This window comes from Pyricularia oryzae, chromosome 7, assembly GCF_000002495.2.
Source record: "Pyricularia oryzae 70-15 chromosome 7, whole genome shotgun sequence".
NCBI lineage: Eukaryota > Fungi > Ascomycota > Sordariomycetes > Magnaporthales > Pyriculariaceae > Pyricularia > Pyricularia oryzae.
Window position 1 is genome coordinate 1,688,839 of NC_017854.1, and position 19,382 is coordinate 1,708,220.

The window sequence follows — 19,382 nt, forward strand, 5'->3', positions numbered from 1 at the left end:
TAAATAGAGAAAATAGAAAGCGCGCCGAGATACCCCTCGGGAGGTTGCTAACGGCCGGCTAATGAGCCGGGCCGAGCCCGGCGTTAAATAATACTACTACTACTACTACTACTAGGCTTCGTAGTCGTCATCATCATCATCTTCTTCCTCGCTCTCGGTGTCGTACTCTGCAGGTTGCGATGGCTCCAGCCTCTCGTTGAGCAACCTGCCCATTTCGATACCTTCATCCTCGAGACCATCGTTGAACGAATGTACGCTGCAAAAGCCGCTGTCCGTGTTGTCACCGCCCCAAGCCGAGGCTGTCAGATGGAGGTAAGTAAGTGTTAGCATAGCGCCCAATTCGGTTCAAGTAAAAGGGCAGCCGTGGGGAGTGATTGGGAACAAGCGGAACAAACTGACCAACTACCATGGGCGCCTTGGGGTGCCAGTGTGCCTCTCTTATACAAGCTGCCGTATAACCATGATCACGCAGGTGCCTGTAGGGCGGACTGGGTCTGGCATTCGCTCGGCCGAGGATTCGCTGGCTCTCTGCGCCAACGTCGATGGTTCCTGCCAGCGTTGCATCGAGGTTCCAGATGTATACCTTGCCGTCAAAGCTGCCAGAATACACGTAGCGCGAGTTGGTACTGCCAGGAGGGCTAAAGTGGCAACGGATCAGGGTCCGGGTGACACGGTGGCCACGGAAAGTCACAACCGAGTTGTCGTGGGGATGGGGGAACCAATCGTCGTCGCGAAGTTCCGTCCACCGGTAGTCTGTGGTGCGGTTGCGTGTGCACCTTGTAGGGTCTTTGCTGCTAAAGTCAGGTTCGCTCATGGCCATGCGCAAGTCCCAGAGTTTCATGCTATGGTCCTTGCCGTTTGACAAAAGGTAGCGCCCGTCATTCTTGCTGTCAATATACGTTAGACCCTCAATGTGGCCAACGAAAGCCCCCGCGGCTCGCCGGTCGGCCATACTCCGGCGATCCCACACCTTGATGGTAGTGTCGTCCGAGCCAGAGTAAAGGATATGTGGAGATGACTTGTCGGCGAAGCAAACAGCGTTGACATCGTCGTTGTGGCCTACGACGTTATGCAGAACCGTCCTCGACTCAATATCGTAGACGATGACCGAGTTTCTATTGGTACCGGCAACGAGCTCGCGGCTATCGCCGGAATATCTTACAGAAAAGATGGCAAAATGCCGGGCATCGCGCCAGTATGCTCCTTGCTCCCTGCCTGTAAGTCCTGTGTTGGACAGGTCAAGGGTGTACGGGTCTCCAGAGTCATTGGGATCAGTGGGAGCCAAACAAACGTGTGGGAGCAGCGACGTGATGGCAAGCCAGCGATTGTCGGGGCTCAAAGAGGCGTCTGATAGGGTCCACTGGCCAAAGGGGAATCTGGCAGTCTTGTAGTATCGCCAGTTGTACGGATTGGACGTGTCGTACATGCGAACCTTGAAGTCTTTGCCAACAGCGTAAAAGAAATTGCCGTCATCGGAAAATTGCCCAGAGTAAACCGACTGTGGGAACCGAATCAGCATATCTGCTGGATCCGATGGTATCATAGTCTGGGCCAGTATACGTTGATCCATTCTTTGGTCTATCGGGTCTCTGAGTCCAAGTTCGCGGTCCAGAAGCCTGAGAGCTACCTCGGCCTGCGGAGATGAGTATTTTGTCGACGATGGCACAGCGGCCGGGGTGACGCCAAATAGCCCGGAGTCCATCAGCTCTGTGCCCTTTTCGCTCGGAACCTTGGGAAACCTATCAGGGTCGGGGGGCGTCCTTGGCCTGGTCCTACCGGGTGGCCCGAAAATGCTAGGATCCTCACGGCTAATAAGAGCGTGAAGCTGGGGAAGAGTCAGAGCCAGCATGCGACCCCCGATATCAATGAAGAAGTTGCCTTCCTGGCCGTCCGAATCATCGTCGTCGTCTTCCTCCTCTTCCTCCTCCTCCTCCTCCTCCTCGTTATCCTCGTTATCCTCATTGTCATCTTCCTCCTCTGGTTCGTCGTCGTCATGGTCATAATCCGGATCAAGCTCATCGTCTACCTCACCAGGAGCGGTGTGGTATTGCTCATCATCATCAATGTCATCGTCAGCGACATTGCTCCCACGCCCTAGGCTAGGATGTGACATGTTGATCTAGGTGATGAGATAACACGGTGGGCGAATTTTGTGAGTTTGAGCCGAGCCGAGAAATGTACGGAGAGGTACCACAAGTATGGCTATGTGGGCTGGTATGCACGCCCAGAGTAAAGGGATCGTATGTACCTCAGAGCGAGGCAAATTCGGCAATAAAAGCACTTGAAGGAAAACAAATAAGAGGCAAAATAATCGTTACCGAGCTCTCCGAGTCGGTATGTCTGATCACAGAAGTGGTTTGAACACTGATTTGGCGAGCGGGGCTCACAACATCAAATATTATGTTGGAGTTTTTGACTTGAAATCTCTTCAATTCTTATTTTTTAGGTTGCATGTACAAGTAGGATTTGTGGTATTGGATTAAACAGGAAATGTCGTTAATGCTAAAGATACCTACAGACTCAAGAGAGAAACCCGATGTGGTGACGCCACTGATTGGAAACCGAATCGTAAACTCCGACCCCGCCGAAGATCTGGGTCGCCCCCTAGCGTTCGTCGTTCCAACTCACCGTACTATACATAGGTGCAGCGGAACAGTCAAGTTAATGTTCCCCACGATTCCGTTGGAGTGGGGTCTATCCTATCCACGGGGGCGTTACAACGGCTTTAAGCCAATCACCTGCCTGAGTTGAACTGAGGTCGTCCCTTAATGTCTGAGTTGCTTATGTGGCCCAGAAGTACCATTGCACAAATGCATTATTAAGGTAAAGGATGCTTCCGTCTTGACAATGCAACATTGTATGCTATGCATTAGGACGAGATGGGCAACTGGTAGTCAAAATGTTGCTGGCATGTCCGAGAAACAAATTGCTAGACCAAATGTTTAGTCCCATTCCCCGAATATGGGTAGAGCGAGCAGATACAAACACACTCACCCAACTCTTCCAACCATACTCCAATGCCCGCCCCCTTTTCTCCCTGAATCCATGGGGTTCAACATGGTTGACGACTGTATGCTGTACGGTATAGTGACTTGACTAGCGGCATAAAACAGCGCGATCAATTGAGTTCAAAACACAAAATACGTAGACGCTTATCTCGAGATGGCTGTCATCCGTGCTGTGGGATCAGATGGTTTTTTTTCTGGTATATTACAGCCTGGTATCACACACGGCTGGGCAATCCCCATGAGCCCAGCAGAAACGATCCTCCATGTTTATGTAGTCTGTATGCCTTTTCGGGAGCGTTGTTCATCACGCTCCAAGCCAAGTGCTTGCCCAAACGCCCAATGCGCTGCCTGGTAAAAAAAAAAGGTATTTAACCAACTCCCGTAGATCATCATCGATTGCGGTCAATCGCTCCCCACGTAGCAGCATGTTGTCCTTTGACCTGTCGGTCATCATCACCAATCGGCACCCAAAATGCCTTCGCGCTTTGAAAGCTCTTTATGCGCCACCAACCAGAATGTTGTTGAGGGGAATATGAACTGGATAACGAGGTCAGCACAGGCCCTATGCAGCATGTGGGAAGCAAGCGGGGGAAAACATACCCAGCTTAACAATGTATCCAACAGCGCCCATGATCAGGAAACCAACACCAACAGCCTGGCAGATCTGCCTGAACTCCTTCTTGTCGGCTGTGAACCAAAGGAAATAAAACGTCAGCAAGCGCGTTCTTGTAGGAAATGGCGAGCGTCGCCCAACGGGCCGAAGAGCACTTACGCTTCTGGCAGCGGTTGAGGAATTGGATGCCGTCCTTGACGAATTCCCTGGGAACGTCGAGGATTTCTTGAACCGAGTCGGACATGGTGGGCTGTTTTGAATGTTATGGTGATCGCAGAGTTTGGATAGTTGTGCGCGGTGGTTATTTGTTCTTTTTGGTCGCAATGCGCAATCGTCGGTAGCTACAAGGAGTTGGTCGTCGGGGTGTGAAGGGGGGAGCTTCTTTTATCGGTGTTGCGATTCCAGAGGCGCACGCTATCTGTTTTCATCAAGTGCCAGATCGCCTCAAATTGCAATGTCGAATTTGGCTCCAGCGGCGTCCCCACATATTATTCTAGGGTGCACACACAGTGCAATTAAGGACCAATTCATTTGTCGACGCGATTGCGCCTGTCGCGTCCTACTGCTACTGCAGGAAAGCCCGACAAGCAACAGGTAGTGGGCAAAGCGGGTCTCGGACGACGGGGCGTGCCTTCTCATTGGTGGTTAGCCACCGAGTCCAAGGTACAGCTAGAAGTACCGTTGTCACCTAAGGTTTCCTTTTAGCCAAAGCCAGGTGAGTTGCATCTTGGGGGAGAAAGCTCCGATTTTCTTACTCGTCATAATCCTGTTTCTCAGCGGGAGGGATTTCTCGACGTGCAGACACCGTCCATTTCTCGAACCTCACCTCACGACTGTATTATCAGTCCTCCGCCTTATCAATCGGAACTGCCTTTGCTTTTGAATCGTCATTAAGGACTTGTTATTTTTCTTTCTTTCTTTCTTCTGTTTTTCTCCCGTTCTCCTCGAGATCAAATTTTCTTGGTCACCACGAGAACGATTGATCGCACGCACGCACAATCATTTCAGTCCGACCGAGACCCCGGATAGCCCATCACATATCTACCATTCTGAAAGAGACGTCTATCTCTTGCCCCAAAATTAACTGCTTCTAGAATCGATCAACTAGTCTGCACGACAATTTCTTTGTGGAGCTTTGGGGAGGAAGAGTCGTTCGGTCTTGGGACAGATTTGGGGCTCAGTTGGCAGTGTACCTGGACCTGGATCGTTGTACAAAGCACAGCGCGTATCTGCCGCTGCGTCGATCTTTCAATCATCAAATTTGTCGGGTCTTCCGCTTTGGAACCTTTACCTTACAAAAAAAAACAGGACAGTCGGATCAACCGCTTCCTGGGAAAGACCGCAAGCACAGAGCTTCGTCTTCGAACAGCCTTTGGCAACACAAGAGAGAAGAGAAGAGAGCCGTGTGTATCAGGTTCACGGAGTGTACGTATGGTCAAAGTTCCGCGCTTTCATTTGTTGCATTTCCATCTCTTCTATCTTTGTCGTTCTCCTTACTGCTCTTCTCTCCTCTTTTTCCTTGTGTTGGCGTTCTTTTCATAATCTTCATGTTTTCCCGACTGGTACTGGAAATGGCGTGGCCACGCGCAACCATCATGTTGATTTCGCTTACTGATATTGGGTTCGGAGACCACAGACACGCTCCTGTAAATCCTGACCGCGTAATTAGGCCTTTTCAATACAGCTTAGCACTAACTGAGCTTGACCTCGAGCATCAAGCTCGCAAATTTTCACACAATGGCCGAGGAGGATTTCGAAATTGACATTTATGGCGATGCCAACCAGGAGCAGCAGGGTGGAGACGACAACAAGCATGATCAATCTTATGAAGGTGGTGACCACCAGGATGGACATGGAGCCAACGACAATGAACAGTACCGAGATGACCAGCAGCATGCCGAAGATTCATCTCACGCAAAGCACGATGACGACTCTAGCCACACCGAATCTGCCACACCACAGCAGAGCAACCCACTGAAGCGTAAAGAGGGCTCTGATGACCGGGCCATCGACCCAGGTGCCACTTCTGCCATCCTTATTTCCGAGCTCCAGTGGTGGATCACCGACGACGACATTCGGGGCTGGATCCGTGAGGCAGGCTGCGAGGAGGAGTTGAAGGATATTACCTTCAGCGAACACAAGGTTAATGGCAAGAGCAAAGGGTACGGCTGAGATATAAAGTTGACTTGGACTGCGATTTATTCATTAATCCATACTAACAGCTGTTATAATTCGCAGTCAGGTGTATATTGAGCTCACATCCCAGCAGGCGGCAACAGCTGTCAAGCATCGCCTGGAATCCTCAGGCGAGGATGGCGCTTCACAAGCAGGCAGGAAGCAACAAGTCATCTATTCTTCACCGACGATGAACCCGTTCCGAACCCTGCCGAAGGACCAGCCCCGGACGGGTAAGGATGGCCAGAACCGTCCCACTTCTGGCGCAGGCTACAACAATGACCGCACAGGCAACATGAGCGGCGGAGGTGGCAATTTCAACGGAGGTTATAACAACCGCGGACGTGGCGGTTATAACAACATGCGCGGCGGAATGGTCAACAACATGAACCAGGGCGGATTCAACCGCAATTTTAACAACAATGCCTACAACAATAACAGCATGGGCTTCAACAACCCGATGGGTGGTGGCAATTTCGGAGGTGGCGGCGGAGCGAACTTTGGTGGCTTCCGCGGCGGCGGAATGGGCATGAACTCGAACATGCGTGGAGGTGCCATGCGTGGAGGCCGCGGTGGTATGGGAGGCGGCATGATGGGTGGAGGTATGGGTGGTCCCATGGGCAACATGGGTAATATGGGCGGCGGTATGGGCAACATGGGCAACATGGGAGCCATGGGTATGGGTGGTATGGGCGGACCCATGGGCGCCATGGGAGCCATGGGAGGAAACATGGGAGCCATGGGAATGATGGGTGGAGGAATGCCTGGTAAGTGAATTTGGAAGTTCCATATTTGGGTCTTCACGATTTCTTTGGACAAGGGAGTATGCTGGAGACTAACGTTGTATATCAGGATTCCAAGGCATGCAAGGGGGATTTAACCCTCAGGGCTTCTTTGGCGGCGTAGGTGGCAATAACAACAACAACAACGCTCAGGGAGGCGGCGGTAACAACGAGTGGCAGAATCCGCACGGTGCCAAACGTCCTCGGCCGGAATAGGGATCTGGACTTCGATCAGAGACTATACACCAGTACGCCACACCTCCAACTGGCACGCCTACCGTATCAGCCGGCCCCCCAGGCATTCAAATCGTTTCGCAGCAGCTGTGGGGAGCAAAGCCTAGGGCGTTCTAGAAGTATCCCGGTTCAGCTAGGGAGGCGGCCGTCCCTTTCCCACTCAAATTCTCAGGGACTGTGTGAAGGTTAGAGTCCGACTGTGCTCATCATCAAAGCACAAATAACCAGAGCAAAAAGAATCGCGAGTAAGCGGGCGAGCAAGCGCATGCTACACTACAAGGACCATTGGCATTTACGTACTTTTTTCAATCCGTGTTTTTTTTTTTTCTAAAGCACTTTTGTAACAGAAAGCAGAAAGGAGTTGGGATTGGCTTTTTTTTTTTCTTTTCAAAGAGCAAAAGAACCTGAAAGCTGATCTAATGGCCGATTCGAGCTGAAGGAATACACGGCTACCAAGCAGGAGTTTGGAGTTTGAGAATTTCATAAATGGGAAAAAGGAATATTCATCATCGTTTCGTTTTGTTCTTTGTGATGGCAACTTGATTTTGGCAACTCATCTTATCTTGTCTTCTTATCGTAGGTAGACTCCGTATCAGACCTGCTGCGCCCGCCTGGCTCCCTTCGCTCACGGATGACTTCTGGCCGCCGATTTGGAATATTTAGACCGGGCAGCATGAGCTTCAACACTCAGTTGATTCCGAGCCACAGTCATGTTCATACAGGGACTGAAAAAACGGCGCAATCTCGACGGTCCGGTGATAATTTTATCTGCTACCCAACACTTCTCACATCCTTCAACAGACATGAGGCCACTTCTAGAAATGTATCGGACCCGTTCCTCATGGGGTATCATATCATTCTGAACCTACGCTGCTACCTAAGCCAGCTTCGCCCCTAGCCGCTTGATTTCTTTATTCACAAGACTTGATATCTGCATCCATCTCCTCAACAACAGCTCCGTCTGCTCCTCCAATCCATCCCCATAATCGTGATTATCTTCCTCCAAAGCTTCACAGCGCTCCTCGATGATCTCGTCTCGGTACCTCGTTAGGGCCTTGAGCAGCAGCCGGTCCACCCTGCTCTGCATCCTCTCAGCGGCTCCCTTGCCCCTGACCGAGGCGTCCTCGAAGCCGTCGACAAAGGCGTGCCACGACTCCTCGTTGGGGCTGCAGACCAGCCTCAGCGCCACCTCTGTGCGGTAACAGACGGTGGCGGCGTCGAGCATGTAGTTTCCCAGAAAGTTGCGCTCCTTGAGCAGCTCCCTCTGGGCCTTTGTGAGGAGCGGAAGGATTGCGTCGTCGATGCACACCTCGTCCCACCGGTTAGCGGCGAGCACGAAGCCGTACTCGGCGAGCAAGAAATCGTTGCTGTGGTTGCCGTAGCAGATCAGAACCTCCTCGCCGGCATCGTAGTCCCTGTCGGCCCTGATGGTGAAGTCCTCGTCATTGAAGGCAACAGCGCAACCCGCGTCGGCGTGGTTGAATAGGTCCGCCACAGGCTGCAACACCATCCTGTCCTCCTTGCCGAGCCGCTCCGTGCGCGGACAGACAAAGTAAAAGGTACGCGTATTGGCGAGCAGCCAAGCGTACCGGTACGAGTCCCTGGTCGGCTTTCTCGAGAGCGGCGACGACGTCACGGCCTCCCAGTCCTTGGCGAATTTCTCCTCCTGCTTGGCGAGCAGCTCGGTCGCGCGCGTGGGGAGGAGCGCCTGCAGCGCCGGCGGCCAGGTGAAGGGCATGGTCCGAACGTCCTCCGGGGTAGGGAGCACGGCGTTCCACTCGTCATACTTACCCGAGTCCTCGAGGGCCAGGTCAGCTGCCAGGAGGCCGTGGACCGTCATGTTCTTGGGAAGGGCCTTGCATATCTCATTTGGGACAGTGAATTTTGTCCTTAGGGCTGTTGTGGGCACACGCAGCACGGTCTCATCTGCCTATATGTGTAATTAGCCAAGTACGAAGGATCATGTGCTGGGATATGATGGAATGGTGGTTAGGATTCAAGGAAAATTCCAGGTATACCTTTACTTTCCTACTAGCAATTATACCGATTCCACGCCCGGGGATCCTGTCTGGTCGAACTCCCGAAAGGACAATGCCTTGAGCTTCAGCCCACTTTGACACCAGGTTTGAGTTAGTATCAGTGAGAGTGGCATGTAATAGTGCTGGGTAGACTTGTGGGTCGGCCGTGAAGGCTGCCTCCTTACATTGATCAGTTCCTCGTGTGCCTCCATGATTTAGCGACAATGCAGTGAAATATCTCACGCAGTTCAACCAGTATCTCAATTATACTCGGCAGCGATGGGCAAAGGCTGATTGCCAATTGCGTCCAGTCTCTACTAGACGAGACGCGATGCCAAGATAGAGATGGCCCACCCTCGTCTATATCAAATCGATGAGAGAAAGACAGATCGAAGCGAGCGACGATGAAACTTGGTTTGCTATTTTTTTTTTTTTCTCTTGTCAACACATTTTCACAACTCCATCGTCTGGTACATAACTTAACGCCACCCACCAAGGTTAAAATATCTTGGATTCCAGGGGAGGTGCTTTTCAAGCGATGAGTCAATCCGATCGATCCTGCAGTCGTGGATAAGAATAAATTGTAGTACTTTGTAAAACGCGGAGACCTTTCATTGTCATTGCCAATAGGTACGACCTTACCAAACCAATAAGGAAAACCCACCGGGCCCGACGCACGCCTTGTGGGTCTGCCCCAATCGGCACGGAGCCGACTGTGGGGCCGCCTTGCCTGCCGGGAGTCATGAATTGATGGGTGCATCATTTTATCCCTGTCATTTTAGTCGGGACATTTTGCGAGCATCGAACCACAAAGTGTGAAGCTTTCGTGGCAGCTAGGAAAGCTCTCCATGTTGCCCATGTGATGGTGTAGTTCGAGCTGACTACCGTTCACCATTTTCCAAGCTGGCATCCTCAGCCAAAGTGTGGCGGGCCAACACAAAAAAAAAAAATGAATTCATCTCCCGCTCGTGCCGTGCGGGCACTCGTCCAAAGTCAGAGTCGGCAGCGGCCGACACTTGAGCGCGCTTGCTTGAGCTGCGCAACAGTCGTCCACGCTCGCAGGTGTTTTTCGGTGCTTGATAGGCCACCGCCCAACTACCCGGGCCATGTACCACTGACGAGAGTTGAGCGCGCCGGCCTTGCCGTGGGCTCAGGACTCTGGTCGCTTCTCGATCCCCGCCGAGGAGGTAAATCGACTGCTGCCCACCCCGCTGTACCGGCCTTTCTCCATCACAGAGAATAACGCAAATGTTTCCCCCTGAGATCTGACAAACCCCAAAACCTGCCCCAGACCTGATCGCCGCCTTTGCCGAAGCGACCGCGACCCCCTACTTCGTCCCGCGCCTGCGCGACGCGATGCTCGCCTCGCCCACCGGCCGCCGGATCCTCCGCGACCGACCACGCATCACCTCGTCGTCGCTCGACCTCCCTCGGCTCCGCTCACTGCCGCAGGGGACCGTCGGCGCCACGTACGTGGCCTGGCTGGACCGTGAAGGCGTCACACCGGACACGCGGGCGCACGTACGGTACGTGGACGACGAGGAATGCGCCTACGTGCTCCAGCGCTACCGAGAGAGCCACGACTTTTACCACGCGCTGACGGCGCTCCCAGTCGTGCGCGAGGGCGAGGTCGCCCTCAAGGCGTTCGAGTTTGCAAACACTTTGCTGCCCATGACGGGGCTGGCCACCTTTGCCGCCTTTACGCTGCGCGAAGGCGAGAGGAGGCGCTTCGTCGACACGTACCTGCCCTGGGCGGTCAAGAACGGTCTGCGCGCAAAGGAAATCATCAACGTGTACTGGGAGGAGGAGATGGAGACGGACGTGGTCGATCTGAGAAAGGCGCTGGGCATCGAGCCGCCGCCGGATATGAGGGACGCTAGGAAGAGGGAGAGGGATGCCAGGCGGCGGAGGAAGCAGCTCGAGACTGAAGCTCAACAGGGTCTGGATGCGGCAAGCTTATAAAGTTGGAGGTGGCCATGTGCCTTGGGTGCGGGGAGGCGAGTCGAGCTGGACGACTTGTAATACCATTTGTAGCACCATTGCTCGCTACGTCTTTGTAATGTATTGTGCTGCATTATATCGCTGTAGGTATTTTGACAAAACACATCATACGGATATATGGAAGTATTTCCCTGAACTGTGTACAAGGACGACTCCCTATGGCACTCATTATTTGCTTGGTAGCTCATCCATCCTACCCCAGCTTGTTGTTTGCAAACTGATCAAACATAGCCTGCTGCTCGAATTTAGAAATGTACGAGAAAAACCTTCATTTTCTGTTTTTCTTTTCTTTTCTTTTCTTTTTTTGGAAATCGACCGGGACAAGGCGACACTGCTCTCCCAATCAAAGATCAAGCAGATCGTCGTCGTCGTCGGCCCAGCCCTTTCTCCTGCTGACGACGATCTTCTCCTCCTCCTTCTTGTCGGCCACGGCGTTGAGGAGCTCCTTGAGCTGCTCCTCGGTCACTTTTTGTCGCAGCTGGCCCGACTGCGCCAGCATGATCAGTCGGTTCTCCACCTCGGTCGCGCGCGATTCCTTGACCATCCGGATGCGACCCAATCGGTCCATGGCCTCGGGGTGCAGGATCTGGTTCAGGATGCTGGTTCGTGCTTCGGCTGCGTAGTCCCGACAAGAAGAGTTAGACAGAAGTTTTCCCCCTTGATCAAACGGGGACTTGTCGCTTGAAAGCGCGGCGGAATTTCGGCCCGAGGGGTGTCATGGGGTTGATATTTACCTTCTTGTTGTCTGCGAAAGGAAGAAAGAAAAAAAGAGAGAAAAGAAAACAAAGCTCGTCAGCCCAAACATCCAGTCCGATTCCGTGCCCAAGTCGCCTGCGACCAGATCACAAACTCACTTCCTCTGTTCGCCCTGGTTTCCACCACCACCGCCGCCGCCGCCGCCGCCGGACTTGGCTCCCCCGCTTTGCGCCTTGAGCTGCTCGAGGCGAGCTTTGCGAATCTGTGGGAGTCAGCGCTTTTGAATGAAGCAGAAAAAAGTATAGTGAGAAGCGTCCGTGCCTTACCTGCTCTAAATCTGCGTCTTCCATTTTGTTCCAAGAGTTGAAGCACCTAGGTAGCTTAATAGTATGTATGTAAATGGACGTGTCGCGCGTCTTGCTTCGTCTGCCTCGCCTGTTATTTTCCACAAAACCCCACCCTGCGTCATAGGGTCCTGTGGGACCCGTCTTGGTAATTTCGGGAGATGTAGGGTAGGTGGCGGGGTGACCAACAACGAAATCGGGATCCTGACATGAATGCCATTACTATTGGACAATTGTTATATATATTTTGTCGGACAGACTTTCTCCAACTGTTCACGCCTCTAGCGCTAATGTCTTGTTCAGTCCTGCCGGCATTAAAAAATCGTTGTAAACATGTATGTCTGTATATCAAATAACATTGCAAGTCTAGAGTTAGTTTATAGATTTAACATCTCCGGATTAAGTACAGTACAAGTGTGGAGAAAAGTCCACACAACCCATGTAACTAGGTTTACAACAAAGTTCATATTATACAGGTCCCCAGAGGACGCTCAAAAAGCTGCTTCAGGTAGTTGTGCCTATGTTGTTTTCATTGCTGAAACAGAACAGCGGCTTGATTGCGCTTGCGAATAAGTTTGGCCTTGGCCTTGACTGACTCCATTACCGACCACGTCGTAGGCAGTTGCAGACCCAGCTCCCGACCACGCTTGACAAACCATCCGGCCGTGTGTTCAATGTCGAGGTCACTGCCATGCAACACAAACGAACGCAGCTCGCTGTCCCTTGACGGGTTGAGAGACCGCAGCCTGGCTATAATCTCGCCTCGTAGATAGCGGTTTTCCACGTAGCTGCGGAATTTCGGGTTTGTGTCCAGTTCCGGTAACCTGGCTATGACGTTGCGGATCTCATCGAGCATATGTTCCACCAGCCCAAGTCCGCTTTCAAGACGAGCCAGCTCGCTGTACTCACAGTCCAGCAGGGCCACAGTGCTATCAACGGTAGCCAGAAATATCAGTTTGGTCAACTTGAGCTGTAGGAATTGACCCATTGGTAGAGTTTGCACATCGAGCTTCTTGTCTGTTGACATTCCGTATAGAAAATGCTCATGAGCACCAACGAAGTTGGGCGGCGGATGCTTCTGTAGGGTCGCAAACTGGTCCACCTCCCCAAGCAACGCAGTGAGGTATAGTCGCCCCATTTCCGGCTCTTCACCAATTGCAAAACGGTAAAAGTCAGAGCCATCGCGTATGTGCCGCGGTAGATGGGTCATGTGACCCAAGACATACATAGGGCGGCTCTCAGGTTTTTGAAACAGACGCTCGTTGAGAAACTGAGGAAGGCCAAGTGCATCCTGAATGAGGCAGATGACTGTTTTGTTGTCTATCCGCGGAGCCAGAGGCGCAAGTTCCTTCAGAACCTTGCCGGCACGCGTAGTCACCACCAACTGATCAATGTGGTCCTCTCCGCTGTCTCTCCTTGAAGACAAACCTTCAGCAGCCAGTCTCCCGGAAGAAATCACGTCAGAGCCACGCAATACTCGTATCTGTTGGCCCTCTCGGATCCAATACTTTTGTAACTCGCCCGGAAGGAGAAATGTCACAGGTGGAAGCTGCTCGACCAATGACAAGGAGTGGGCGATGTAGGTCGAGTGTATGTTGGAAGCAAGCACATGCGTTGGCTTCAACCGGGTTAGACCTTCTTCGACTTCTCGAGCCAAAAGACTCCGGTGCTGTGGCTGAGGGACCAATGGGCCTCCCGAGATAGACACGACTGTTTCGCTTGACCGCTTCTTTTTCTTCTTTTTAGATTTCTTTGATTCTGTCCCCGGCGGCGAGCTAAATGTGGGGGTTTCATTCCTGGCTTCTGCCGGCGGCAATGATCGTTGACTTTCGAGGCCCGGTTCGCCAGTCATGTTTGACTCAGTCAAGCCAGCATCAGCAGCAGCAGTCTTAAGATTTGCCCTCTCCCCTTCACTTCTATTTGATAGTCCCTTAGACGAGCTAGGTTCGGGGTTGTTTCCATTCCTGGCGTCCGCCGGCGGCGATGTTGGTGGACTTCGGAGGTCTATTGCAGAGGGTGAATAAGTGTCTATCAATAGCGAAGGGATGCCGAAGGGGAAGTCGTAATTCGTGGGAAGATTGGAGTATTCGGTCATTCTCTCTGCTCTACGCATCGCCACCGCAAAGGATTCTGACTTTTCATATGGGCTCGACGACTGAGATCTGGTGCGCTTCTGAACGGGAAAGTAGCGCTGCTGGAGTTCCGGAGTGGGTAGAACAGGAACAAGCAGGCTTGGTACATTGAAAGGGAAATCGTAATTGACCGGCATTTGCGGTTCTTTATCTGGTGCAGAATCGGCCTTGTTGCTGCAAGGAGGTGCTGCTGGTCGACGCGGGTGGGTGCCATGGTTGTTGCCACTCAAAGACTCAGTTCCTTGAACCCTGGCCCGGCCGACCTCGTTGTTATTGCTGCTCCATCTTGTGTATTTATAGGGTATGCGCGCAAGCACCCGCGACTGCGCGCGGCGGCTCAATATTCGAGACACTGTGAACGGTAAATATCACCTAGTGTCGTATGTGGTCATTGCATCTCTGTGATAAAGAGCGGTCGGATGCTGTAAGACCGGCAGAATAGAGGAGGCTAGAAATTACAAATAAGTCAGAGGAGAAAGTAAGTACAAAGAGGACGCTTCAAGGAGCAAAAGGCTCCAATCACACCAAGGGGCCGCAAAACCGTACCTGCTGAGAGACTCGGTAGAATTCAATGTCGTGACGCAAAGAACTTTTTTCCTTAACAAGTTCAAAGTTTCCTAGCTAACATTTAGTTGGCGCAGGCCTACGATTGGTCAGAAAGCTTTCGACGGCTCCACATTAAATTCAGACCTTGCAGAAGGCCCCTTGATGATTGGCAGCCGCGTTCGACCCAGCAATAAATCTCAGTTTGATCACAGGCCCCTACTCTTGATAATCCCTATATTCGTTCGAACAAAATATACGACACTCACCACTCTGAGTAGAAGACCCAAAGAACTGCGTAATCTGTTCAAAAAGGCAGGAATTAATCCTTATTCCGGTGCACGGCATGGCTTCTCAGGATGTTGCATTCGACGCGCTAGTCGAGGGCCTCGCCGACACTGTCAACACCCTGGATACTGATCTGAAGCCGCTCATCGAGAACTTCAAGGAAATATCTTCCAAATTGCCGGTGTTAGATCAGGCCAAACTCAACGTTCTCTTGGCTTACTCAATAGAGTCCATAATTTTTAGTGTGTAATTTCATTCGTTTTCATCCAGCCCATTTCACCGATCTTGCCGCTGACATGAAATGATTATCCAGGTGCTCTGCGTCTGGAAGGAGTTGATGCGAAAAACCATGACGTCTTCAGGGAACTCACAAGGACCAGGCAGTACTTTGACAAGATCAAGAAGGCCGAAACACCGCCCGAGCCACGCCCGGAGGGGACTGGCGTTGACACGCAGGCTGCCATTCGCTTCATCAAGGCCGATCTGGTTTGTGCCTTGTGTGCCCATTTCAGCGTTTCTCGACCCTGACTTACTGACATTGTGTCTTACTTTAGGCCGATGAGAAGAACAAGGAAATGAACTTACGACTTAAGGAGTTATTGGCAAAGGAGAAGGCGAAAGCCGCGCTCAAAAAGAGGCGTGCTCCAGAAGGAGCCGAAGCCTCTGCTGAGACGAGTGATGCTAGTGTTAACCAGTCGGACAGCAGCAATGCCAAGCGGAAAAAGCACGGTAGCAGCTCCAAGGGACCCAAACTGACCAAGTGAGACCAGAATCACTTGTAGTTCCTGCGATTTGGGTTGAGCCTGTGGGGCCAAGCCAACCTTCCCGCTGATTTACTACGTATGAAGTCCGCTGCTCCACCCATCGAGAGGCTGGTACGTATTTGCACCACAGGCTTTTCAGGAATAAGGCCGTCGCTTACAGTGACAAGAAAGTATGCCTGGTTTCGGCGTCTAAATGCTGGGTTTTTGACTTCACGAATATAGAATGGGAACAGTATTGGCTGGTAGTGAGCCTGCCAGAAGAGAAAAAGAAAATCTCGACCTGGCTGGCGGCTTACAAGAAGATGAGATGAACCCGAGATACCCTGAGCATAGAGCAACACTGATCCATACAAGCCACAAAGATACGGTGTGCTACCATGAGCATAAATTCTCTTGCAGTCTCAAGATCTGAAAATAAAATGCTTACATATTACATGCAGTCCCAAAATGTCGAAACCTCTTCCATGAGCTCGAACTTGTCACGTGAATCCAGCTCGGCATAGCATAGTCCAAGGGTCCCAGCGGCTGAACAGCGTTGCCGGGGTCCATCCATGCGCCCACGGTCCACTTTCACCCGGTTTAGAAGCGGAGTTTAGAAGAAATTCCTACCACTAAGAATCTTCCAGTTTCCGCTGGTAGCGTATTTTCCAACCTGCCATATTCCACCTCGCATCTTTCGCATCCGTGAAAACAAGTCCAACCCAACTTTGCCGTTCCTTCAACAACTCATTGTACATAAGTCATCCTACAAGTTACATACCCAATTTCTACCAGACAAAATGCCTCGCCAGTCTCGCCCCGCTGCCCGCCCCGCCGCCCGTCCTGCTGCGCCCGCCCAGCAGCAGCAGAGGCCTGCCACCACCTACGCCGCCCCGACCGCTCCTCCCCCAGCGGCCGCCGCACCGCCGCCGGCCGCTGCCCCCTCGGCCGGCCCGGGTCTCTTTGGCCAGATGGCCAGCACAGCTGCGTACGTGAATGGACAATCGCTCCGGTGACCTTGAAGATAAAATCCAGGTTCACGATGAACCGGGAGGAGTTTGACACATGGAATGAGGGAAAACCTTTCTCGGGAGGACTAGGCTAACACTTGCTGTCTTTTCTTGGATTAGTGGTGTCGCCATCGGTTCTTCGGTCGGTCACGCCATCGGTGGACTCTTCAGCGGCGGCTCCTCCGCCCCGGCCGAGACGACACAGGCTGCCGCCCCTCAGCAGCAGCAACAGCAGCTGCAGAACAACTGCGCCGGTGCCGCTCAGAACTTCACCAAGTGCATGGATGACAACAACGGTAACATGCAGATCTGCAACTGGTACTTGGAGCAGCTGGTACGTTCCCCAGCCTTATTGGACTATCCCCGTCGAGGAGCACCTTGCTAATATAGAAAAACTTCCCCTTTCTCTAGAAGGCTTGCCAGGCCGCCTCTACCCAGTACTAAGAATATCCCGGGCTTTTATTTTCATGGCGTTGGGAACAGATTCGGGGAACTGTCGGTGGTTACCGGATCTAGGCCGAGGTTCAATTTTTTGACACGGCTTTGCAATGCATAATATTTTTTGGGCAACCAAAAGGAAGAAACATCCCAGCACACTACTCCTGCGACGTCACTCCATGTACTATTACAATAGCATTGAACGTTTCCACTCTGATTGAATATGGCGTTTGGGACTTTATCCAGTCCCCCGTTTGCCTGATTATTCATCGTCTGGCCTTGGCTCAAAGTTGAGCTGGTAGTTTCGTGTCAGCACTCGGATCGTTCGGATATACGGGGTATATTGTGGAAACTCTTTCCGTAGAAAGATTTGAAACTTACCGAATTTCCGTTGTACAACTGCTGGTCCCGCCTGTCATCGTCAGGATTGCGGAACCCCGTGACCCGCGAGTTGTCTGACCGATTTCGAGCACTGCCTGGAGGACTTCGGCGGCCAGTACTTGACCCTTGAGGCGGCTGAGCTTGGTTCTGGTCCAGCTCGTCCATCTCTATCCCCGCATCTCCCTGCGTGATCTGGGGAGGCCCGGTGAGCAGGCGACCAAACATGCCAAAAAAGCCGTTGAATATAGACATGACCGCTACAAAGAGCGCATTGATGCGGTCAACAATCCCTCCGTGGCCTCGTCGATAGCCGCCACCTCCTCCGTAAGCTGAAGTGAAACGGGGTACAGGAACCAGAATGAGCGTCGCTGATGGCGCCAATTCCAAGTCCAGTAGAGTCTTGTCCTCCTCTGTCTCGTCAATGGTCCGATTTGGCAGGGGCGTCAGCACGAGCTTGAACAGATACGGCCCGCTACCGTTCGGGCTCCGGTTGGCATCGACCCATTCTCGAACATCTTTCCTTAGCGTCCCACTGCTGGGTAGTCGAGTTCGTATAGTCGAGCCGTCAAAATCTCGAACCTGTAGTGCGCATATCTCACTGACGGTCCTGCTTGCTTGCGTCTTTGGTATGGCGACTGTTGCTGGAGCAGCTGCGCCGGTGTCAACAGGGGTGCCTTCCCGAAGGGCTCTCCTTTCTGCGCGGCGCTCCTCTTCCCTAGCCTTTCTCTCCGCCCTGTCGTATTCGATCTTTTCCAAGATGCGCCGCCTGTCCTCATTTGCCTCCTTCTTTCGCTTTTTGATTATCTCTGCAGCCTTCTGTACCTCGACCTGGGCTTTGCCAGGGGTCGGGTCCTCGGCCGCCGGCTGGGCCCTGCCTTTCCCCTTGTCAGGTTGTTTCGATGCTGCAGCCCCGGTGGATTGAGGCTGTGTTTCTGCTGCTCTGTTCCCAGATGCGACATGACTAGTGGGTATGGGCGTGTTGGCCTGGGCAAGGTTTGATGTGCTACTGCCACTTTGGATCACAGAATCAAGTCCTCCAGCGGTTGAGCGATGCCCTGCGGCGTACTGAGCTGGGTAAGACTCATCGGGATTAGCCACGGCAGCCGGAGCAGCTGGCGCCGGCTGTGCTACGCCCAAAGCCTTTTGCAGTCTCGCCATAAAATCGTCTTTGGATACACCGCTTGCGATGTACTCTTTGAGTTCTCCATTCCTGAGCGGATAGTCAGTCTGACTGATGTTCTGTTACATGTACAGGACCAGGTGTGATGCATTGAATTGTTTACCTGATCAGGACAAGTGTTGGCGTTTTTGGAAGGGGAAATATCGCTGCCAGATACTTGGCCTCCTCGGAGCCTGCCTGTAGGCGAAGTACTACAGCCTGTGTACTCAGAACGGTCTTGATCTACGAGAGTTGCAACGCGGTAAATCAGCACTTTGAGCTCACAGTTGGATCTGGTCAAGTTGCTCAAGGCCAAGAGTGGCGTACAGAATCGTCTACCAGATACTCCTCCTCCCACTTGGTGCTCTCCTCCCCGCCATCTATCATGAGATGTTAGCGAGTGTATTTGTTTTCTCCTGAAAATATACGACGTCATACTCACCCGTAACAAAGCTCACAACCATCTTTGCCTGCTGCACGGCGGCGGCAATGCCTTCTTGGAGGGTGCCATCAAAGAACATCCTGCCAGTGTGTGGTTTGAATGCCTTGCACCCACAGTGATAAATTGCGTTGATAATTCGCGAATGCACGCAGTCGCAAGTAGATGCCGTATTGTTGAAATGATCGGAAACACACCGACGGGAATTCGACAGTCCACGACTGGCCACTGCGCTAATTACGTGTCGGGAAATAATGATCTGGATATCTTGTAAGGAGACCTTAATTGTTGCGTGAGAGTCCTAAGAATGAGATGGAGAGCTACTGTATCGGTATGTCATCGGAATGCCACCTACCCACCATCAGTGGAATTACCGGT

General features: G+C 52.3%; 10 protein-coding genes across 10 annotated transcripts; 4 read left to right on the top strand and 6 right to left on the bottom strand.

Annotated features, from left to right (window-relative positions):
• Positions 1-32: 32 nt before the first annotated feature.
• On the bottom strand, positions 33-3,047 carry MGG_02743 (WD repeat-containing protein 23; the record flags this gene model as incomplete). Its single annotated transcript, XM_003720965.1, has 4 exons — positions 33-299; positions 400-2,050; positions 2,517-2,550; positions 2,995-3,047. 4 exons carry the CDS (start codon positions 3,045-3,047, stop codon positions 112-114), a joined length of 1,926 nt encoding a protein of 641 aa, XP_003721013.1. The 3' UTR covers positions 33-111.
• A 75-nt stretch (positions 3,048-3,122) lies between these two features.
• On the bottom strand, positions 3,123-4,155 carry MGG_02742 (protein transporter Sec61 subunit gamma). The gene is made up of 3 exons (XM_003720966.1): positions 3,781-4,155; positions 3,609-3,695; positions 3,123-3,545 (listed from the first exon to the last, which is right to left on the bottom strand). The coding sequence occupies exons 1-3, from the start codon at positions 3,863-3,865 to the stop codon at positions 3,505-3,507; spliced, it is 213 nt and encodes a 70-aa protein (XP_003721014.1). The 5' UTR covers positions 3,866-4,155; the 3' UTR covers positions 3,123-3,504.
• A 192-nt stretch (positions 4,156-4,347) lies between these two features.
• MGG_02741 (RRM domain-containing protein) lies at positions 4,348-7,422 on the top strand. The gene is made up of 4 exons (XM_003720967.1): positions 4,348-5,046; positions 5,258-5,783; positions 5,860-6,563; positions 6,649-7,422. The coding sequence occupies exons 2-4, from the start codon at positions 5,359-5,361 to the stop codon at positions 6,792-6,794; spliced, it is 1,275 nt and encodes a 424-aa protein (XP_003721015.1). The 5' UTR covers positions 4,348-5,046; positions 5,258-5,358; the 3' UTR covers positions 6,795-7,422.
• Positions 7,423-7,564: 142 nt separating this feature from the next.
• Positions 7,565-9,443, bottom strand: MGG_02740 (uncharacterized protein). The gene is made up of 3 exons (XM_003720968.1): positions 9,016-9,443; positions 8,831-8,923; positions 7,565-8,742 (listed from the first exon to the last, which is right to left on the bottom strand). The coding sequence occupies exons 1-3, from the start codon at positions 9,040-9,042 to the stop codon at positions 7,690-7,692; spliced, it is 1,173 nt and encodes a 390-aa protein (XP_003721016.1). The 5' UTR covers positions 9,043-9,443; the 3' UTR covers positions 7,565-7,689.
• A 313-nt stretch (positions 9,444-9,756) lies between these two features.
• On the top strand, positions 9,757-11,025 carry MGG_02739 (uncharacterized protein). The gene is made up of 2 exons (XM_003720969.1): positions 9,757-10,017; positions 10,122-11,025. The coding sequence occupies exons 1-2, from the start codon at positions 9,780-9,782 to the stop codon at positions 10,790-10,792; spliced, it is 909 nt and encodes a 302-aa protein (XP_003721017.1). The 5' UTR covers positions 9,757-9,779; the 3' UTR covers positions 10,793-11,025.
• MGG_02738 (uncharacterized protein) lies at positions 10,838-12,013 on the bottom strand. Its single transcript, XM_003720970.1, has 4 exons — positions 11,854-12,013; positions 11,686-11,789; positions 11,566-11,576; positions 10,838-11,446 (listed from the first exon to the last, which is right to left on the bottom strand). Exons 1-4 carry the CDS (start codon positions 11,875-11,877, stop codon positions 11,175-11,177), a joined length of 411 nt encoding a protein of 136 aa, XP_003721018.1. The 5' UTR covers positions 11,878-12,013; the 3' UTR covers positions 10,838-11,174.
• A 166-nt stretch (positions 12,014-12,179) lies between these two features.
• Positions 12,180-14,593, bottom strand: MGG_02737 (uncharacterized protein). The gene is made up of 2 exons (XM_003720971.1): positions 14,550-14,593; positions 12,180-14,451 (listed from the first exon to the last, which is right to left on the bottom strand). The coding sequence occupies exon 2, from the start codon at positions 14,138-14,140 to the stop codon at positions 12,401-12,403; it is 1,740 nt and encodes a 579-aa protein (XP_003721019.1). The 5' UTR covers positions 14,141-14,451; positions 14,550-14,593; the 3' UTR covers positions 12,180-12,400.
• A 149-nt stretch (positions 14,594-14,742) lies between these two features.
• MGG_17978 (uncharacterized protein) lies at positions 14,743-16,173 on the top strand. Its single transcript, XM_003720972.1, has 3 exons — positions 14,743-15,076; positions 15,148-15,320; positions 15,389-16,173. Exons 1-3 carry the CDS (start codon positions 14,893-14,895, stop codon positions 15,596-15,598), a joined length of 567 nt encoding a protein of 188 aa, XP_003721020.1. The 5' UTR covers positions 14,743-14,892; the 3' UTR covers positions 15,599-16,173.
• MGG_17979 (uncharacterized protein) lies at positions 16,142-17,522 on the top strand. Its single transcript, XM_003720973.1, has 3 exons — positions 16,142-16,565; positions 16,708-16,921; positions 16,999-17,522. Exons 1-3 carry the CDS (start codon positions 16,378-16,380, stop codon positions 17,029-17,031), a joined length of 435 nt encoding a protein of 144 aa, XP_003721021.1. The 5' UTR covers positions 16,142-16,377; the 3' UTR covers positions 17,032-17,522.
• MGG_02734 (uncharacterized protein) lies at positions 16,930-19,378 on the bottom strand. Its single transcript, XM_003720974.1, has 5 exons — positions 19,008-19,378; positions 18,893-18,945; positions 18,690-18,808; positions 17,407-18,616; positions 16,930-17,320 (listed from the first exon to the last, which is right to left on the bottom strand). Exons 1-5 carry the CDS (start codon positions 19,084-19,086, stop codon positions 17,288-17,290), a joined length of 1,494 nt encoding a protein of 497 aa, XP_003721022.1. The 5' UTR covers positions 19,087-19,378; the 3' UTR covers positions 16,930-17,287.
• Positions 19,379-19,382: the final 4 nt, after the last annotated feature.